Source organism: Molossus molossus, unplaced genomic scaffold (genome assembly GCF_014108415.1).
Source record: "Molossus molossus isolate mMolMol1 unplaced genomic scaffold, mMolMol1.p scaffold_m16_p_1, whole genome shotgun sequence".
Lineage (NCBI taxonomy): Eukaryota > Metazoa > Chordata > Mammalia > Chiroptera > Molossidae > Molossus > Molossus molossus.
Window position 1 is genome coordinate 206,788,258 of NW_023425344.1, and position 18,743 is coordinate 206,807,000.

The window sequence follows — 18,743 nt, forward strand, 5'->3', positions numbered from 1 at the left end:
TGGTGGGGGTCCTGTGGGAGGCAGCCACTGGATGTGTCCCTTTCACTCTATTTCTCTCTCTCCCTCCCACTTTATCTGAACAAAAATGGAAAAATGTCCTCAGGTGAGGGGAAAAAAAAGATTATTTCTTTCAAATAGATTTTAAAGTATGAAATTACTAGGTCAAAGGGTATAAACATGAACATAAAAGACCATTAACACATACTGCCCGAAAAGCTTAAAAAGGTTGTACTATTATACTGTCTTCACTAATATGGGTGGTCATTTTCACTGCATCCTGGACACCCCATACATGAAAATGCAATTTAATAATTTATGATGTCTTTCACTTTTTATATTAGATTTGAATGTGAACTTTCATACTTGGCATTAAAAGTAAGGAGTGCATGTTAAAACAGGAAAGTATGATTACTAATTTACTGGACTAAATGTCATCTTACTAGAGGAAATAGAAAAATAAAAAGGAAAAGGAAAAGAATGACAAAGAATGTGGGGAAGGCAGCCTTACAAGGGATACTTTTAGAAATGACATACTTAGGGTGAGAAAAAGAACAGAAAGGGGGAGAGAACTACAGAGGTACAGTCACAAACAGGAAGAAGAAAAAAAAAGGATTGTTCTACAGCAGAAGACTCAAATATTTTGTGACTCAATGTTCACATTTTGCTCATTTATTGTGGTAAATAGGGTAAGGAGAGGTCTTAAGAAGAGAGAACAGACATCTTAATTAGCTGCACCCATTCCCTCCCCCAATCACTAACACATATAGAGAAATTGAATTGGTCAGCCAAAATCTCACAGCATTCCCACCCTCTCTTCTTTCTTGCCCTTGGACAAAATAATTGTCTGTTAGTATTGGGTATTATCCCACTACTTAAAATTTTTCAGCATTTCAATCTCTATTAGGTTATAGAAAGTTATGGGCATACAGATTTAGGCTGCCCACTGCTTAACAGTTCACATGCCAATGAGATTCAGGTACAAAAAACATGACTAGAAGTTACAGAATAAGTAATGATAATTAACCTCCTGGGGATTTTGTTCAGGGGTAATAAGGTGTGAATTCTGTAACGATGATGGCAGTTATATTTGTAAAGCTTTGTAGTTTGGGGGAACTTTCATATTCATTACTTAATTATATCTATTTAAAAGCATAAAGTCTTAGCTTAGTAAAGTTAAGCGACTTTACCAAGGCCATCCTGCTGACTGGGGCTAGAGTCACAGTTAGAACCCAAGAACAGTATTCTGATGTCAAGGTTTCACTGCTCCTTTCAATATATTAGAACTCTCTTCTCCTTTTTTAAATGCAATCATGTGGACATGAGCTAGTTGAAGACTTATTCAAGTTACAATATGCAATCAGTCTGCAAATTCTGTTATCACATCTCCTAAACATCTCTTGAATCCATCTCCTCTACTCCTCCATTCCTAGTTTTAGTAAAGTTTCAACAAAAATACAGCCGGTACTAAAGAAAAGTATTAAACAGATCTCAGGGGTGACTTTTGTTGAATAATTTACCAAGTAATGTACTAATCATCTTTTACATTAAACCAAGTTATTTTCTATAATGATTTTCAATGTAACAGAATGTGAACTCTTACACAATTAAAGTCTTAAAGAAATAATTTCAGAGTTGAACATATCCACATCTATCCCTAAATGTCATTACATATCCTGCTTTTTCCTCTTTCCTCATCCCCCTAAAAGTGATTAATTTAAAAAATTTCACTGGAAGCCTAAAAACAAAAAAACAAAAAACGAAAAATATCTATGGACATATAATGGAAATTTACTGAGAAGAAAGATTTAAGTTTAAGAGACGTAGATGGCCCAAGAAAGTAACATATATGAACATTCACAAATAGTGACAGTTGAACCATTCAAGATTCTAAAATTCAGGTAAGAAATGCAATGTTTAACTCATGAGACAGTAATAGCTGCTGACACATCTCCAAAAGCAAAATATCTTCAGCTTATTTATTACTTCAGTTTTCCAAGCAAAACAGGCATTTGTGCAATGCACTCTGCCAGTCACTGGAAAAGAAATCATGAGTCTATACTTTTCAATTACAGATGATCAAACAAGTGCCAACAACATGAAAAGATCTAATATGCTTCCCTAAGAGTTTGGAACAATTAATTCCAGTTTCAGTCAGATTAATCAGAAGCAAATTACTTGGTCTCTAGTTTGAAAACACTGTCCTCATTCTGGTATATTCATCTTCCCCTACCTTTCTCCCTGCCCCCTTCATCCAGTTAATCTATATCATCCTTCAGAATGCAATTTGGGTATCACCTCTTCAAGGGAGTTTTGCCTAATATCCAAAGCTAGATTAAGTGTGTTATCTTCTTAGCTCTGGGCATGATTCTTTGAATGTCAGTGAGGTAGATGCTCTATAAATTTGAGGAGTGAACAATTATGACTGTAGGAAGATTATTACTCGCTTTACTTAAAAAAATAAGAATAAAATATTAAGTTCCTCTACAACTCAGAGTGCTATGAAAATGATAATATACTGTTTTTAAATGGTCTACTAGTTTTCATTTATGTTGATTCATTTTCTATTTTTATTACTAAGAGTTAAATAAAGCATTTAAAAAAAATTTATTTGCAAAAAATTACAAAACATTGTTTTTAAAAATGCAAATATAAGTAAAAGATAACAGTCCCTCACCCTCCTAATCTCATCCCCAAGGTAACTCCTGTGAATAATTTAGAATATATCCTTCCAAAATTAAATTAGATTAATCTAAAGATCACAAATACTGACAGTTTCACAGCTTCTTATAAAGCTAGTCTTACCATATGATGCAGAAATTCCCCACTTCTAGGCATTTACCCCATTAAGTTAAAAACCTATGTCCACAAAAACCTGCACAAGGATGTTTATAGCATGCTTTATTAATAATCACCAAAACTGAAGCAATCAAGATGTCCTTCAATAGGTAAATGGATAAACTGTACATCTATACATTGAAATATGATTCAGTGATAAAAATAAATGAATCATTAAGCCATGAAAAGATATGGAGGGACCCTAAATGCATATTGTTAGGTGAAAGAAGCCAGTCTGAAAAGCTATATACTATGATTCCAACTATATGACATTCTAGAAAAGGCAAAACTCTAAAAAGAGTAAAAAGAACAATGGTTTGAGTAGAAAGAGATGAATAGGTGAAGCACAGGAAATTTTAGTGTGGTGAAACTATTCTGTATGAAACTGTAATGGCAGATACATGTCACTATGTATCTATCAAACCCATAGAACTGGACAAACACAAAGAGTGAATGAACCTTAATGTAAACTATGGACTACAATAATATATTGATAATAATTCAATAATTATAATAAATGTACCACTCATACAAGATGTTAACAAAAAGAGAAACTGTGGGTTGGGGGGAGGTGTGGATGAATATAATTTTACATACTGTTTGCTTAATTATTCTATAAATCTAATACTGTACTAAAAATTAAATCTATTATTTTTAAAAGAACAAACATTGCCCAGCTGGTGTGGCTCAGTGGATTGAGCATCCTCTCATGGACTGAGAGGTCCTGGTTCGATTCCTGGTCAGGGCCTGGGTTGCGGGCTCAATCCCCAGTAGGGGGTGTGCAGGGGGCAGCCAATCGATGTTTCCATCTCAGGTCGATGTAACATGTTTCTCTCTCTCTCTCCCCCTTCCTCTCTAAAAAAAAAAATCAATACAAATATATTTTAAAATGAAATAAAAGAACACACATTAATTTAAGTACATACTTTCAGACATATCTGAGTCCATTTTTATGATTAGAATCAACACAAACACACTGTTTTAATATAATACAACCAAAATGACCCAAAGACACCTTGATTTTTTTTTAGACATTATGAGGGATTCAGAAAAAAATATATCATTAGAGGAATTGAACAACAATCACAGACCACATAAAATAAAGATGGTATTTTAAGATTCAGCTACACCATGCGGAGGTTTTCAAAATACATGTAGTTAAGTAAAAAGTAAAGAAAATACTGTAAGCTCTAACTCCCACTGATAGAATAAATACGTAAATGTCAGGCTCCATTTTGAAGACATATTTCTGTTCTTTCCAAATGAAGATGGGCAAATGTTCTTACTCTGTAATTTTCCAGCTGGATTTTTAAAACAGAAAGCAGTACCAGGCTCTTTTATAATGAAAGGCAAAGAGGCTTTCAGAAAAAAAGATGTTCTAAACAGAGACTTTATAGATTCAATGTACTAAAGAGATCTTTCAGCTATTTAACTGTACAATTTCATACTAAAATCCAAAGCAGTCATATGTACCACTGGTTTTTGAAACCCAACATTTCCCTACAACACATTAAATGTGATATTCTCAAGTATTTTTGTTTTTAACTTTAACACATAATAATCTGAAGACCCTATGTTATGTCTGCAGAAGGAACAAATAGAAGTACTTACTATAGCACTTCTACAAAAAGGATCTAAATATATTTCTGATTCCTATTCATTTTAGTAGATTACCGGTATACATTAATATTGGGCTTAAGAGTATACTCTTAAACACCCAGAAATCTAATAAAATATTTTACTACAGTAAATCTCTTCTTTAACTCTTATTAATCAGGAATTAAAATTGAGTGGAAAAAGATTAACTAATGGGATCAATATCATCATAAATTTTTTAAAAAACAGCCTTTCCAGCTAATTAAGTTTCTATTCTCATTGCCAATTTAGGTCTCTTTAACACCCTTATTAATATTCATATTTTCAAGTCAATTTTCTACTGGAGAAGCGTTTTAATTTAAACTTTCCTGTCTTGGATTTTTTAAAATTCCCAGTAAAAAGTTACTAACCTTAGATTTCCACTGGCACCAAGGAAAAAAAATTAAAGATGCTTATCTTTCTAAGACATTTCTATTTCAATATTATCCTGTAGCCGTTTTACCATCCATGAACTTTTCTACATGCTGAGCAATTTTTAATGAGACAAATAATTAAAGGAAAAGTTTTGTCTATACATTTTAACTACAAATTTCCACAAAGAATAAGACATGACTTAACGCACAGTATATCTCAGTAGCCATGAAATCAGAAGATAATTTTTTAAAAATGTTTTTATTGATTTTTAGAGAGAGAGAGGAAGGGAGAGGGAGTGAGAAACATCAATCAGCTGCCTCCTGCACACCCCCTACCAATGACAGCCCACAACCAGGGCATGTGCCCCAGGAAATGAACCTGTGACCTTTTGGTGCATGGGATGACGCCAACCAACTAAACCACACTGGCCAGGGCAATTTTTTAAAACTAGGGTAAAAAACGGAAATTGGCAAACACTGGCTCGTGTTACTCAGTGGTTAGAGCATCAGCCCTCACACCAAAGGGTCACAGGTTCAATTCCCAGCCAAGGGCACGTGCTGGGTTGCAGATTTGACACCCCAGAACTGGGTTGGGGTAAGGGGTGGGGTAATGTGTCTCTCTTACATCCATGTTTCTCTCTCCCTCCCTCCCTCCACTCTAAAAATCAATGGGAAAAAATATCCTCAGGTGAGGATTAACCAAAAGGAAAAAAACAGGGCGAGAGTGGCTCTGTTGGTTGTGTGTCATCCTGCGCACTGAAAGGTAGCTGGTTCTATTCCCGGTCAGGGCACATACAGAAGTCAACATATGGCTGTTTCTATCTCATATTGATGTCTCTCCCTGTCTCTCTCTCTTCTCTATCTCTTCCTCTCTTATATTCCACTTTACTGTTCTTCACATTAGGCCCCTCATCCTATCCCTATCCCATCTCGTTAACTTCCTCCCAGCATATTTTTAGGGTCACAAAACTTTTCCAGGAAGCCAACTGGGAACATCAGTTTTAAATATGCACCCTTCCTGAAAGCCAACTGAGGGCATCAGTTTTCAATATTCCCTCTTCCACCAAAAATATTCTTTAACATAACAAGAGAAAAATCCAGATGTCTCAATATTTAACAAGCAATCGCTAGTAGCCAGTGACTACTACTCAGAGTCAGGATTATGCATCCCAGATTAAAGAACATGAACTTCAATCCAAAAGTGGCAACACAGAACCTGTAGGGTTTGAAGGAATGCAAAGTAGCTGGTTTGTCCACAAAAGAAGTAAACAATTATTTCACAGGCAATAAAACCTCTATACCTAATTTCTTTTTTTTTAATTTGTTTTTATTGATTTTTTTTTTTTTTTAGAGAGAGAAGGGAGAGAGAGATAGAAACATCGATGTGAGAGAGACATCAATCGGCTGCCTCCTGCACACTCCTTACTGGGGATGGAGCCTGCAATTTGGACATGTGCCCTGACTGGGAATCAAACCAGTACCTCTCAGTCCATGGGACGATGCTCAATCCATTGAGCCACATCAGCCAGGCCTATACCTGATTTATTTATGGAACACTGTTTTTGACTGGTTTATTTATTCAACTAATATTACTGAATACTTACTATGTGCCAAGCATTGCTGTTGATACTGGGCATGTAATGAAATAAAACAGTTCTTGTCTTCAGGGACCTTTTATCAGTTGGAGACAGAGAAGTGAATGTAAATATAATACAGTGTGAGAAATGCTCCTAAGGTGATACAAGAAAACCTAGCAGGATTCTGAGCCCAGTCAAAGTTGATTACAGAAAGCTTCCATGAAGAAGTAAATCTAAGTTGAGACTTAATAAGACTTTCTTGGAAGGAGTTGGGGGGTAAAGGATACGGCAAAATCGCAGGCAAAGGTATAAAGAAAGGAGAAAACATGGGCATTTCAAAGAAGCAAAATTATCTTGTATTAGAAAACATAAGAATATAAAGAGGGTATGGTAAGAGATAAGATTCCTTTGAAGTGCAGCATAGACTATCATCTACTAACTTCTTGGTCAGGCTCCTTGTTCATGTTAAGACTTTATGGCCCTGGCTCAGAGTCCTCCTCTCCACCCGTCTCTTGCCACCATTCTTAGAGCATCCAGATCTCCTCTCTGACTTCTCATTCCTTGTCGTCCTATCTGAATCTTGATTTCAAACACTGTACTTCCTGATCATAACCTTCTGTCTTTTCAGCTCACTTACTCTAGTCCTCCCATTCCAGTGATTCTTCTACCTCATGAACCCAGTGCATTCTCCTATGACTACCAATTACCTCTCAATTCCTCACATTCTCTCTTAACTTGTAAGGGGTTCTGTGATCCATCATGCTGTTTATAATCACTCTCCTGAAACATCCTTAACTTCCTTACCCTTCTTTCCCTCTATCATATTAGCCTGACAAAACCCTAATATGATTAAACCCTATTACCCACTAATTCCATACTGGTATCGAATAGCTAAGTGTTAAAGGAAAAATATTACAAAATCATGCTAACTGGTCTTAATTTTCAATCATACCACAAATCGCAAACTATAGCTTCTCCGCTAGTTTGATTTTTCCATTCTTCATCTCTTCATAAGGATTATTTTGTTCCTCAGTCTTCAAACCTTCAATAATGTCTCAGCCTCTTTTTTACTCCCTCCCCCTCTTACCTGTCCTGACTAATAATGGAATTTCACCTTTTGTTTATCTAACATTCTCCTTTAACAACCATCTCCAGGATGAGTCTCATCAGTGAGCTCCAAATTCCTAAATACATGGAAATCTGACAGGCATCTCAATCTTAACATGTCTAACATAGAACACTAGATGACACCTGCTCCATAAACCCATTCATCCCCACACCTTCCCAATCTAAATATAATTTATGGCATCCACCCAGTTGCTTAAGTCCAAAACCCAAGGTCATTCTTCATTTCTTTCCTTCATATTCTTTGCACCTGATATATGATCAACAAATTCTGATGACTTGAACATATAAACCAAATCCATTTACTTCCCTCTACCTCCTCTGCTATGCTCTAGTCCAACCTTGTCTCCATTACTAATTGGTAAACCATTTAATGTGAAGTGCAAAGAAATAGCAAGTCAAAGATAACCCCCAATTTTGGCTTGTACAACTGATTAGATAGTGTGGTCCCATTCATTAAGATGATAATCATAGGAAGATGAACAAAATTTATGGGGGAGGGCAGTGAAGGGGCACAGACAACAGGCTCATATTTGGACACATTTAAATTTTAGATTCCTATGGAAAAGTAACTAGTGATATCGTATTTAACAGACAGCTCTTGAAGCTCAAGAGCTAACTTGGACTGAATAAAGATTTGAGCATCATTAACATTACCGAATCCAGGCAGGTAAATGAGATTGCTTAGGAAAGGTATATAGTGTTATAAAAAAAGAGTCAAGAACAAAATCTTAAAATATTACTCACATTTAAGGGATAATAAAAATAGACAAAACCAAAACTACTCAAAAGACACTGTTCTGTAAGAATTCCAGTTTGGAGGAACTTTTGGAAATCATCTAATTCAATCTCCTTTCTAAAAAGCAATTCTCTTCTACTTAGTCTACAGAGATCATTTGGTCAACCTGATACATATTCATTATTTGGATAACTTTAGTTGTATAAAGACTTTGTTATGATAAGTAAAATCTACTTTCCTATAATTTTTCCTCATTAGTCCCCGTTTTGGTTTGTGAGAAAATACTGATTCAGTCTATTCCTCCCACTATGACAAATGAGTTCCTATGGTAGCCTGGGGGCCTAGGTTCTAATTTTAGTCATGTTAAAATCAAAATACAAAAGCCCTCTTCTACCTACGAATTAAACATGCTAATTTCTTCAACATGCTACATACAGATTCCAGACTCTTCCTACCATTCTAGTTACTATTTATTTACTTTGACTATGTGCTCAAAGTCTGCTGTTCAACAAAAATGATAAGACATTAGATTCATGACATTACAGGAGACTTTTCATTTTTCATATTCTATAAAGTTATGATTCATATTTTTAAAATTTTTAAATATTGAAACTGTTATATTCAAACAGAATATAATACTTTATCCTTCAACAAGAGCAAAGTGCTTCATTTTGCTTCTATGTAAATGCTTTTGGGGAAAAGGGAGTTTATAAACACTATACATATTATATACCACATAAGTTGTTATGCAAATTTCAAGGAAACCACTTCCAATAAGATTACCAAATTTAGGCAAACAAAGTATAATAATGGGGGAGCCACTTATAGCATATCCTCCACGTGAAACATTTTAAATGAAGCCTAGAAATTTGTTATTTTAACATTTATTCATTGAATACCTTTTATGCATCAGAAACTTCAGGTATATGAGTAGTACTGGTGGGATAACAGCAAAGATATACCTGCCCTGTTTCAATGGGACAAATTTTCAATGGGACAGATTTTAGATCAATATAGGAAAGTTTAAAATAAAACCAACTGCTTCTAAACATAGTATGTCCTTATTATTTAAATATGTTAAATGACCATTTGTCAAGGATAGGGCAGGAGATAAATGCATGTGTGAGAGCAAGTTATTTCCAAGATATCCTCCACACAGTTACAGAGGTCTGCAGAGGTGCTCCTTCTTCCATGACAAGAGGACATATTACAAGGTTTCCTCCACTACCAGGCAGACATATTTGGAGCCTGAAGCCTGCCCATTAGAGTGACTCCAAATATGGCCACATGACTGCTATCTCAGGACACACTAAATAAAGCCTTAGTCTGTTAGGACAGTTGTCTCCGAAAAGGGTTTTTCTAACACTGTCCTAATACAGATTAATTTTTGTTGAAAAATGAGATCCTTCCAGAAGATTACTTAAATTAGATTTATTATCTGGAGGTTTTAATGGTGAAGAAAAGGAAGGAAAGAGTTTAAGAGTAAAAGAGGTAGGGAAGATGTGGACTCTCAATCACTGTTGGTGGGTACAGATTTGGTAGGGAGAATAATCGGTGAAATCACTAAAACAAACAATAAAAAATTAACTCTAAAAATTTACTTAAAGAAATAATTAAGGCCCTGGCCTGTGTGGCTCAGGTGGTTGGGCATCATCCCCTGCAACAAAAGGTTGCTGGTTTGATTCCTGGTCAGGGTACATGCCTGGCTTGGGGGCTTGATTCCTGTTAGCGGGCATGCAGGAGGCAGCCAATGATGTTACTCTCTCACATCAATGTTCCTCTCTTCTCCCTTCCTCTCTGTCTAAAAATCAATAAACCCGGCTGGTGTGATTCAGTGGTTGAATGTCAGGGCACATGCCTGGGTTGTGGGCTAGATCCCCAGCCGGGGTGTGCAGGAGGCAGCCCGTTGATGTTTCTATCTCTCTCTCCCTCTCCTTTTCCCTCTTTCTAAAACTCAAAACTTTTTTAAAATAAAAATTAATAAGCTATTCTTTTTTTTTTTTAAAGAGAAAGAATTAAGGATGTGTGAAAAGAATTTGTTCAAGGATACTGATCACAGTATTGCTTATAATAAGGAAGTACTAGAAACAATCTATTCGACAATAACAAATTAAAAATTGTACAACAATACAAGAAAATAATATAAAAATATTAAATGTGTATATTTACTGACACGAAAAGTGGTTTGTGATGTACTATTAAACAAAAACTACATTATCAAATATATATATTACAGAATAAAAATTGCATATATGCTTATATATAATGTATGACATATATATTGGCTTAATATGAGTTTTTAAAAGTTTAAAAAGATATACACAACATTCTTATATTATGGCAAAGGAGAGGTAATTTTTCTTTTATTCCCATATCAAATTTTCCTAAAATGAACACATATTACTTAGAAGGCTACCTATGCTGCCCGGCTGGTGTGGCTCAGTGGTTGAGCATCAACCCATGCACCAAGAGGTCACCGGTTCAATTCCCGGTCAGGGCACATGCCCAGGTTGTGGACCTGATCCCCAGTGGGGGCATGCAGGAGGTGGTTAATCAATGTTCTCTCTCATCGATGTTTCTCTCTCTCTCTCTCTCTCTCTCTCTCTCTCTCTCTCTCTCTCTCTCCCTCCCTCTCCTTTCCTCTCTCTCTAAAATCAATAAAGGAAAAAAAAATCAAAAGAGTTAAAAAGAAGGCTACCTAGGCTGAGGCAAGGACAAAAAAAGGCAAAATAGGAAGTCAAGGCCTATCCATGTATCTATGTTACTGCAGAAAGAATAACAGAAAATTATTCCTGGCGTTGGGGGAAATGGTAAAGGACCCAAGCATCTCCACTGTCTATTACAATTAGGATAGGAGCTAAAAGCTTAAAGTGCAAAAGTTGTTACCAATTGATTAAAAGTTATATCTGTTAAAATATATTGGCTCCTCTTGATACTGGTAAGAAGAAAGGTTAAAAAAAAGGGGCAAGAAGGCAAAAGGCACCTAAAAAAGGGGGTTCATGTGTGAGAAGTAATACATTGATTCAACTTTTTTCTCTTTCCCTATCTTTAAATCATCTTCTAACACATCATACAACTTATGTTTATTGCTTATTGTCTCTCTCCTCCCAGGGTCTTGATGGCAAGAATCTTTCTCTACTTTGTTCACTAATGTATCCCAAGGACCTAGAACAGTATCTAACACATAAGAAGCTCTCTATAAATATTGTATTTAACAGTTAAATGTTAAATACATCTTTTCACCCTGTCACCCACCCTGCTCCATCCCAGCTCCCCTTTCATCAATATGCCTCATCCTAACCAAACTCATAGGGGAATAACTGGGGCTGGAAATCAATGGAGGCTCTATATCAGAGAGTAAGAGAAGGAAAGAGGGAGGGAGAGAGGGAGAAAGAAAGGGAAGAACGAAGGCTTTACATTTATCCCCTACCTTGGTTCCTAACAATCCCATCCTAAGTTCTTGCCTTTAATCTCCTTTCTAAATTCCCAATTCTTCCCAAATTCTATCTGATTTCCTTCTGTAAATTCCGCAACACTCTTGGTCACTTAGGTGATAAAACAAACTTAAAGAATAACTGAAAGCTGTAATCAGTTTCAATGAAAGGAAAAAAAAAAAACCAGCAACTGTGGAAAAAGAAACATTTGTATGTCTCATTTCTTTTTCCTTCATAGCTAAACTGCTTCAAGGAGTGATCTGCATTCCCTCTAGTTCCTTATTTACCATTCACACCTCAACTCTTTTGCTCTTAATGAACCCTTTCAACTTCTTACTTACATAACCACTCTGTTGCTCACTTCTTCAGAACATTTACTGAACACATACTATGTACTAGGCACTATGCCAGGCTAGCTGATTCAGTGGTAAATACAAGATCCCTGTTCTCATTCACTTTGAGCAGAGCAGGAAGACTGACAGCAACAATTATGAGTGACAAATGATGAGTATTATGGTAAGAAATCATACAGCAGATAGATGTGATGATGACTTCCAAACCTGTATCCCCAGTCTAGATCTCTGAAAGCCAGAGCTGCATTTCCTACCAGTTATTAGACATATCCACCAATACTGCATTTCCTACCATTTATTAGACATATCCACCAATACAATGCTCTATGTCCAAAACCAAACACAAGATCCAGACCCCACAAATCTGGTACTTCCTAATTCTGTTGATGGCACCAATGTAGACACCCAAGCCAGAAATTCTAAATGTCATTGATGACCTATTTTTCCACCATCAATCACCAGGGAATTTTGACCTTCTAAACATGACTCAAATCCATCCTTTCCTTTCATCTCCAGTACCAGTGCCTAAATTTATACTTGCATAAATTTTCATCTGGATTATTCAGTAACTAGCCTTATACTTCCAGCAACTTTGTCTAATCCATCCTCTATATTATGAAAGATTCCCTCTCAAAGTGTTTCTTCAGTTTACAGGAAGAAGTCCAAATTCTTTGACATGACACCCAAGGTCCATTATCTGGTCCTTTTGTGCCAGAAAACAGCCTGTGTTCTCCATCTATGAAATCTCTGCCAAGTTTGGTCACATAAACTTGGAATGCAGATGCAGATCCCTCAAAATGCATAATGGTTTCTCAAGCCGCCAAGTCTTTTGCACACTACTTCCATAGCCAGGTCTTTGCACACTACTCCCTATCTTACTAACTCTGTACACCTGGAAATCCCCCTGCATTCTTTTAACATCCAGTTAATGCTCCTTCCTCTGTTAATCCTCCCTGGTTCACATTATAGTTCTCTCTCCTCTCCTCCCTTCTCCTGCCCCCAATAAAGACAGATTGGACAACTCTTCTACTTCTCTTCTACTATGGCACTTACCAAATTATGACTGTTTACCTGGCTAAATTACATATTCCTTGTCGACAGTGTACTTTCTCATGTTTGTATCCCCATACCTTAACACAGAGTTGACACTAAATAAATTTTTTTTTGAAAATTTTTAAGAATTTATTTTAAATAATTCTTAAATAAAGGAATGCTTCCAGAAGTGTTGTGATGTATCAAGCTTTGTCTTTATAGAATGGAATCTTGGAATATACTTCAAAGTGCCTAAAGCCATTCAAGAATTGTGAGTTCTGCTTTGGGGGAGAGAAAGGAATATGTAAAAGAGGGATTCACTACAGTGGACCCAGTTTATAGAGCATCCAGAGGAACCCACATAAGACTACACAACAGAAATTTCTGTAACATTATTTATAATTGCAAAAAAATGTTTAAACTGGAAGCAACAAATATGAAACTTAGAATGACTAAATGAGGGCTTGTTCAATGGATCTTTTTAAAATGGTTGTTTTTGTTTGTTTGTTTTTGTTAATCCTCACATGAGGATATTTTTCCATTGATCTTTTAGAGATCCGAAGGAGGGAAGGAGGGAAAGGGGGAGGGAGGAGAGAGAGAGATAGCAACATTGATGTGAGAGAGACACATTGGTTGGTTGGTTGCCTCCCACACAACCCTGAACAGGGCTGGGGATAGAACCTGTAACCCAGGTACATGCCCTTGACCAGAATCAAACCCGAGACCCTTCAGTCCTCGGGCCAATGCTCTAACGGCTGAGTCAAACCAGCCAGGGATAAAAATGGTATTTTTGAAGAATATTTAATAACCAGGGAAAATGCTGTTCATTCCAATCAACTAGAAGAAAAAGAGGTACATCATGATCCCAAATTATAAAAGCCATTTTTAGAATTAGTTTAAAAACATTTAGGAAAAAAGCCCGAAATAAACTATATTAAATCATTAACAGTGTTTATCTCTGGGCAATTAAAAAAAAATTTTTTTTCTTTTATTGATTTTAGAGAGAGAGGAAGAGAGAGGGGGAGAGAGAGAGACAGAAATATCGATGAGAGAGAACATCGTTTGGCTGCCTCCTACATGCCCCCCACTGGGGATTTGACCCACAACCTGGACATGTGCCCAGGCTGGGAATTAAACCAGTGAGTGACCTCTTGGTGCATGGGTTGATGCTCAATCACTGAGCTAATATTTTATCCATCTTCAACTAATGTCATCCAACAAATATTTATTGAGCATCTATCTAGCTGCTATTGTACAGTGATAAGCAAGGAATATCTGTTCCTGTCCTCCTAGAGCTAAACATAGTATACTTTTATAATCAGTCAGAAAAAGCAAAACAAGTTAGGATAAAAAAATAGATGGGATTGCCCACTCTACATTTATATTCCACATAAGGTAAAAATGATTCCTAGAACTTCTTTGGAATCTAAGATGGGTATAATTTTGATACAAATATTTGGATAAAGACCACCCAATATCTTATACTGCGATTATAAACTATATTAGGATATTATAATTGTCTAGAACACTGTGGACAGAAGGTAATAAACACACTAAATCTCCAGACTTCCTCTTCCTGTTAGCAGATTTAAAAATTAGCAGTGCCCTGGTGGGTCTGGCTCAGTGGTTAGAGCGTCGGCCTGGGAACGAATGAGTTGCAGGTTCCATTCGGGTCAAGGGTACGTACCTTGGCTGCAGTTTGTCCTGGCCCTGGTCAGGGTTGTGCGGGAGGCAACTGGTCAATATGTCCCTCTCACATCTCTCTCTCTCTCTCTTTCCCTCCCACTCTATCTGATGATAAATAGAAAAACATATATATATTCTTGGGTGAGGATTAAAAAATAACACAAAAAATACAAATCAGTCATTTTTAAATCCGCTAAAATTTCCTCAGTTGAAATTTAATATTTTATCCATCTTCAACTATATTTCTTTTCTCTTTAGTTTCTTTCCCCTCCACCATTTCTTGTTCTCACCCTCAATGATTTATCCCACCTATCTAAATGAAGCTTTATATTCCTCTTCTTTCAACCAGGGAATAGTCAGTTTAAGATTGAGCTCTCCCACCTTGGGGATTCTCAGGAAAGATGAGCACGTCAGAGGGGATCTGTGGTTTGAAGAACATAAAAATAATTCACAAAGAATCTCAAAATTGTGGTCCTTTTAAAGCTCCTGCTTTATAAGGTATCTCAGGTGTAAAAAAAAAAAAGTAGAAATAATATCTGATTGGAACAGTGCCTAATTCACCTTCATTATTCTTCACTATAATTATGTTACTAGTTTATATCACTGATTGGAAATACTTATAAAACTTTCTATCATTTTCAGCTCATCAGAAACAGCGATAAATTGCAAAATTACTCTAACTGTTCTGAAGCTGAATGGTACATGTTTTTAGGCATATTAAAAGAGTAAATAGCCCTGGATGGTTTTGCTCAGCAGTTAGAGCGTCAGCCTGCGGTCCAGAGAGACCTAGGTTCGGTTCCCGCTAAGGGCGCGTACCTGGGTTGCAGTTTGTCCCCAGCCCTGGTTGGTCGTGCGGGTGGCAGCCACTCAATGTGTCCCTTTCACGTCGATGTTTTTCTCTCTCTCTTCTTCCCACTCTATCTGAACAAAAAATGGAAAGATGTCCTCGGGTGAGGATAAAAAAAAAAAGAGTAAATATAAACTGACAAAATTCTGTAGGACTTAGAGCACTGAAAATGGATATGCTATGAAATAGTTTCCAGAAATACTTCTTCCTAGAGAACTCAGTAATTGAAATTTGTAATGAAAGCACATATGCAGGACATCACAATAGGCATTACAGGAATACAGAGTATTAAATGCCAACTTAGTGTTGTTTGTCAAAAGTATATGCCCACGGAACTAGGTAATAGAATTACTGATATTTATCCATTCATTCAACAGATTTTTAGAAAGCACTTACTCTGTTCCTAGTCATAATCCTAGGTGCTGTTAGACATAGAGTAGTGAACAAAAAATATAAAACTCCTGCACTCATGGAATATGATAGTGGATTGAGATACATAATAAAAAGAAAAAAATAAGCAAAACATTATGCATAATGGTGATAAGTGCAAATGAAAAAATAAAGTAGGAAAAAAGATGAAGAGGGTGTAAAGCAAGTGGGGAAGGGAGCAAGCCATGTGGTTCTCTGAGGAAAGACATTCTGAACAAAGGAAATAGCAAGAACAAAGGCCCAAAGTTGGGAATATGGTTATCGTGTTTAAGGATGAGCAAGCAGGCCAGTGTGTCTAGAACAGAATGAAGGAAAGAGAGAGCTATAGATGAGACTGGAGAGAAGGGGTGGTGGTGATGCTGCCTGAAGTTCCTGGAGGAGCATTTCAGTAAGGCTTTTGATGGACAAGTAGGATGGCAACAGGTTGAAATGAGGGTGGTCGGTGATTCCAGATAATTAGAATAAAAGGAAACAGAAGACTAGGAACCAGAGTTGAAGATATTTATGAATCAGAGGCTGGCTTAGCGTATGAGTATGAGTATGAGTATGAGTGTGTGTGTGTGTGTGTGTGTGTGTGTATAAAGGCAAGGGAGCATGAATGTGAGAGAAGGGAATCGTGGGGGAGGAGTGGTGATGAAGGTGGTATATGACATTCAGTCTTTGATCCTCTGTTTAGAAACTGTGGAAGGGACATATAGGGTACCTGGGTGGAAGGCAAGTATTTGCTGCCCCTTTAATATAACCCTTTGATTTCTCTGGCAAGAATAAAATCCTGCTCCAGAGTTGCTTTGGTTGTTATATTTATAAAGAAAAAAAGTAGAGGTCTTCAGATTTTTGTGAGGAAAACACTTATACACATGCTGAATCATAAGACAAAGATGACTAAAAAGTAAGACTGGGAAAGCAAGTAGGAATTTCAAATTTTCAACGAGCATTCCACAAAATGACTAATCCATGGATAAACAGCTGAGTTAATTACCTATTAATTCTACATAAAGCAAAAGAGGATTCTGTTATACTTATCCACTTTGAATTCAAAGGTATACAAGGGACCTACCTCACAATTCAACACCCATACCTACCACAGTGCCTAGTACAGAAGATTCAAATAACAGAAAGTCTACACTTTAGAGTTCATCCTAGTAGAATCAAATAGCACTAGAGCTGTCATAACATCACCTTAAGTTGTTAGTATTAATAGGGAGCATATTAAACAAAAGCATTAAAAGTAGGAAGTCTGTTTTCTTTCCATATCGCCACCTGTGCAAAACAACAACATACCCCAGAGGAGCCTCGTGATTAATTATCCATATGACATACAAGGCCCTTTCAGCTACATGCAGGAGTGTTGTTTGGAATAATAGGATAGACAGCACAATTAAGTCCAATAAACAAAGCTGTTGCAAAATCAAAGGAAATATCCCTTAATATACCCATATGAGTTGCATTAATGCTCCCTTTTTTGGAACAGAGAACACAAAGCATGAGGCAATCTGAAACAATGTCCTTCTTGATCCTTGAAGAACTCAGTGGATTTAGGGAACTGGGATTGTTTCTCTGTTTTCTTAAATCCCAAACTAAGAGTAACTCACCCTCATTTGTCTCAAATAATGCAAAAAAGCACAATGAAAAATACAGCGGCTCTTATCCACTCTTGGTCATGAGACGCTATAAACCCCAGAAAGTAGGGGGGAAAAAAAATCATCCAAGCAGATAACAAATGATGCAACTTCTACCAGGAAAAGCATCTTTCTACATAGGATAATGTTCGTGCTCACGTCATTTTTATCCAGTATTAGACTGTACAGTTATAATCGAGAGACAGCTTTTCATATGACTTTTAAATTAAGCTCACCCGTTTTAAAGTTTTTGTGTGTGTCCGCCAATGTCGGAATGGCAATATTCTTTTCTGTCTAGTGCCTTCCATGAAGCACTTTTCCATGCTAGGACTAGAACATCCTCAAGTGCAACTCCACAAGCAGATTCGAACTCACTTCAATACCATAAATAAACCTTTACACCACAAAAAAAGTACAATAGTGGTTTGCAAAGGTGTGGTTAGTTCTGCGTCTTGGTAGCGATTTGAGCAAGCAATGTATCTAGGGTGCTCTGAACGGAGTAAACGGGACCCGGCCGTTTCATCTCTGAGATGCAGCAATAAAAGCATCCTCTCCAGTCCTCAGGCTGCACCCAAAAACCCTCTTCCCGGGAGCCCGCGACGGCACAAGAAGAGCCGGGCTCGGGGCCGGGGCCGGCCTGCCTCACCTTATAGACGTCCCCGTAGGTGCCGCTGCCGACCCTCTGGACAAGCTCGTAGTCCTGCTGCGGGTTCCGCCTCAGGATGTCCGCGGCAGGCCGCAGCGGGGCCTCCATCTTCGCTTAGCGCCCGGCCCCCGCCGGCTCTGCCCGCGGCGCCCCGATTCCCGCTAATGAGGACGAGCAGCGCCGCTTCCCAACATGGAGCCTCTGCCCGCAGCTCCGCCTGCACGAGGGACAAGCAAAGGCGGGTCGGCGCTGCAGGCTACGACCCCGAACGGCCCAGCCCCCTTCCTTTCCGCCCCGCCGGGGGCCGTGAAGAAGCGAACCAGGAAGAGTCCCGGGCGCCCCGCAGCTGCGTTCCGGCCGCAGCCCTTCTCCTCCGCGGCCGCCGGCGAACTGTCCAGCCCGGCCTCCCCGC

General features: G+C 37.6%; 1 protein-coding gene across 9 annotated transcripts in view; it reads right to left on the reverse strand.

Moving 5' to 3' along the window:
- MAP4K5 (mitogen-activated protein kinase kinase kinase kinase 5) overlaps nucleotides 1-18,467 on the reverse strand; it is a 116,415-nt gene extending 97,948 nt beyond the window's left edge. For 3 of the 9 annotated variants that reach the window (XR_004960039.1, XM_036265742.1, XM_036265687.1), the window contains exon 1: nucleotides 18,332-18,454. Coding sequence is in view for 8 of the 9 variants with exons in the window: in XM_036265742.1 (XP_036121635.1) it covers nucleotides 18,332-18,439 (108 nt within the window). In the remaining variant the exon portion in view is untranslated. Of the gene's footprint in view, nucleotides 1-18,331 lie in introns of all 9 variants that reach the window. The other 6 variants (XM_036265671.1, XM_036265667.1, XM_036265709.1 and 3 more) reach the window with 5 other exon arrangements.
- Between the last annotated feature and the right edge of the window lie 276 nt (nucleotides 18,468-18,743).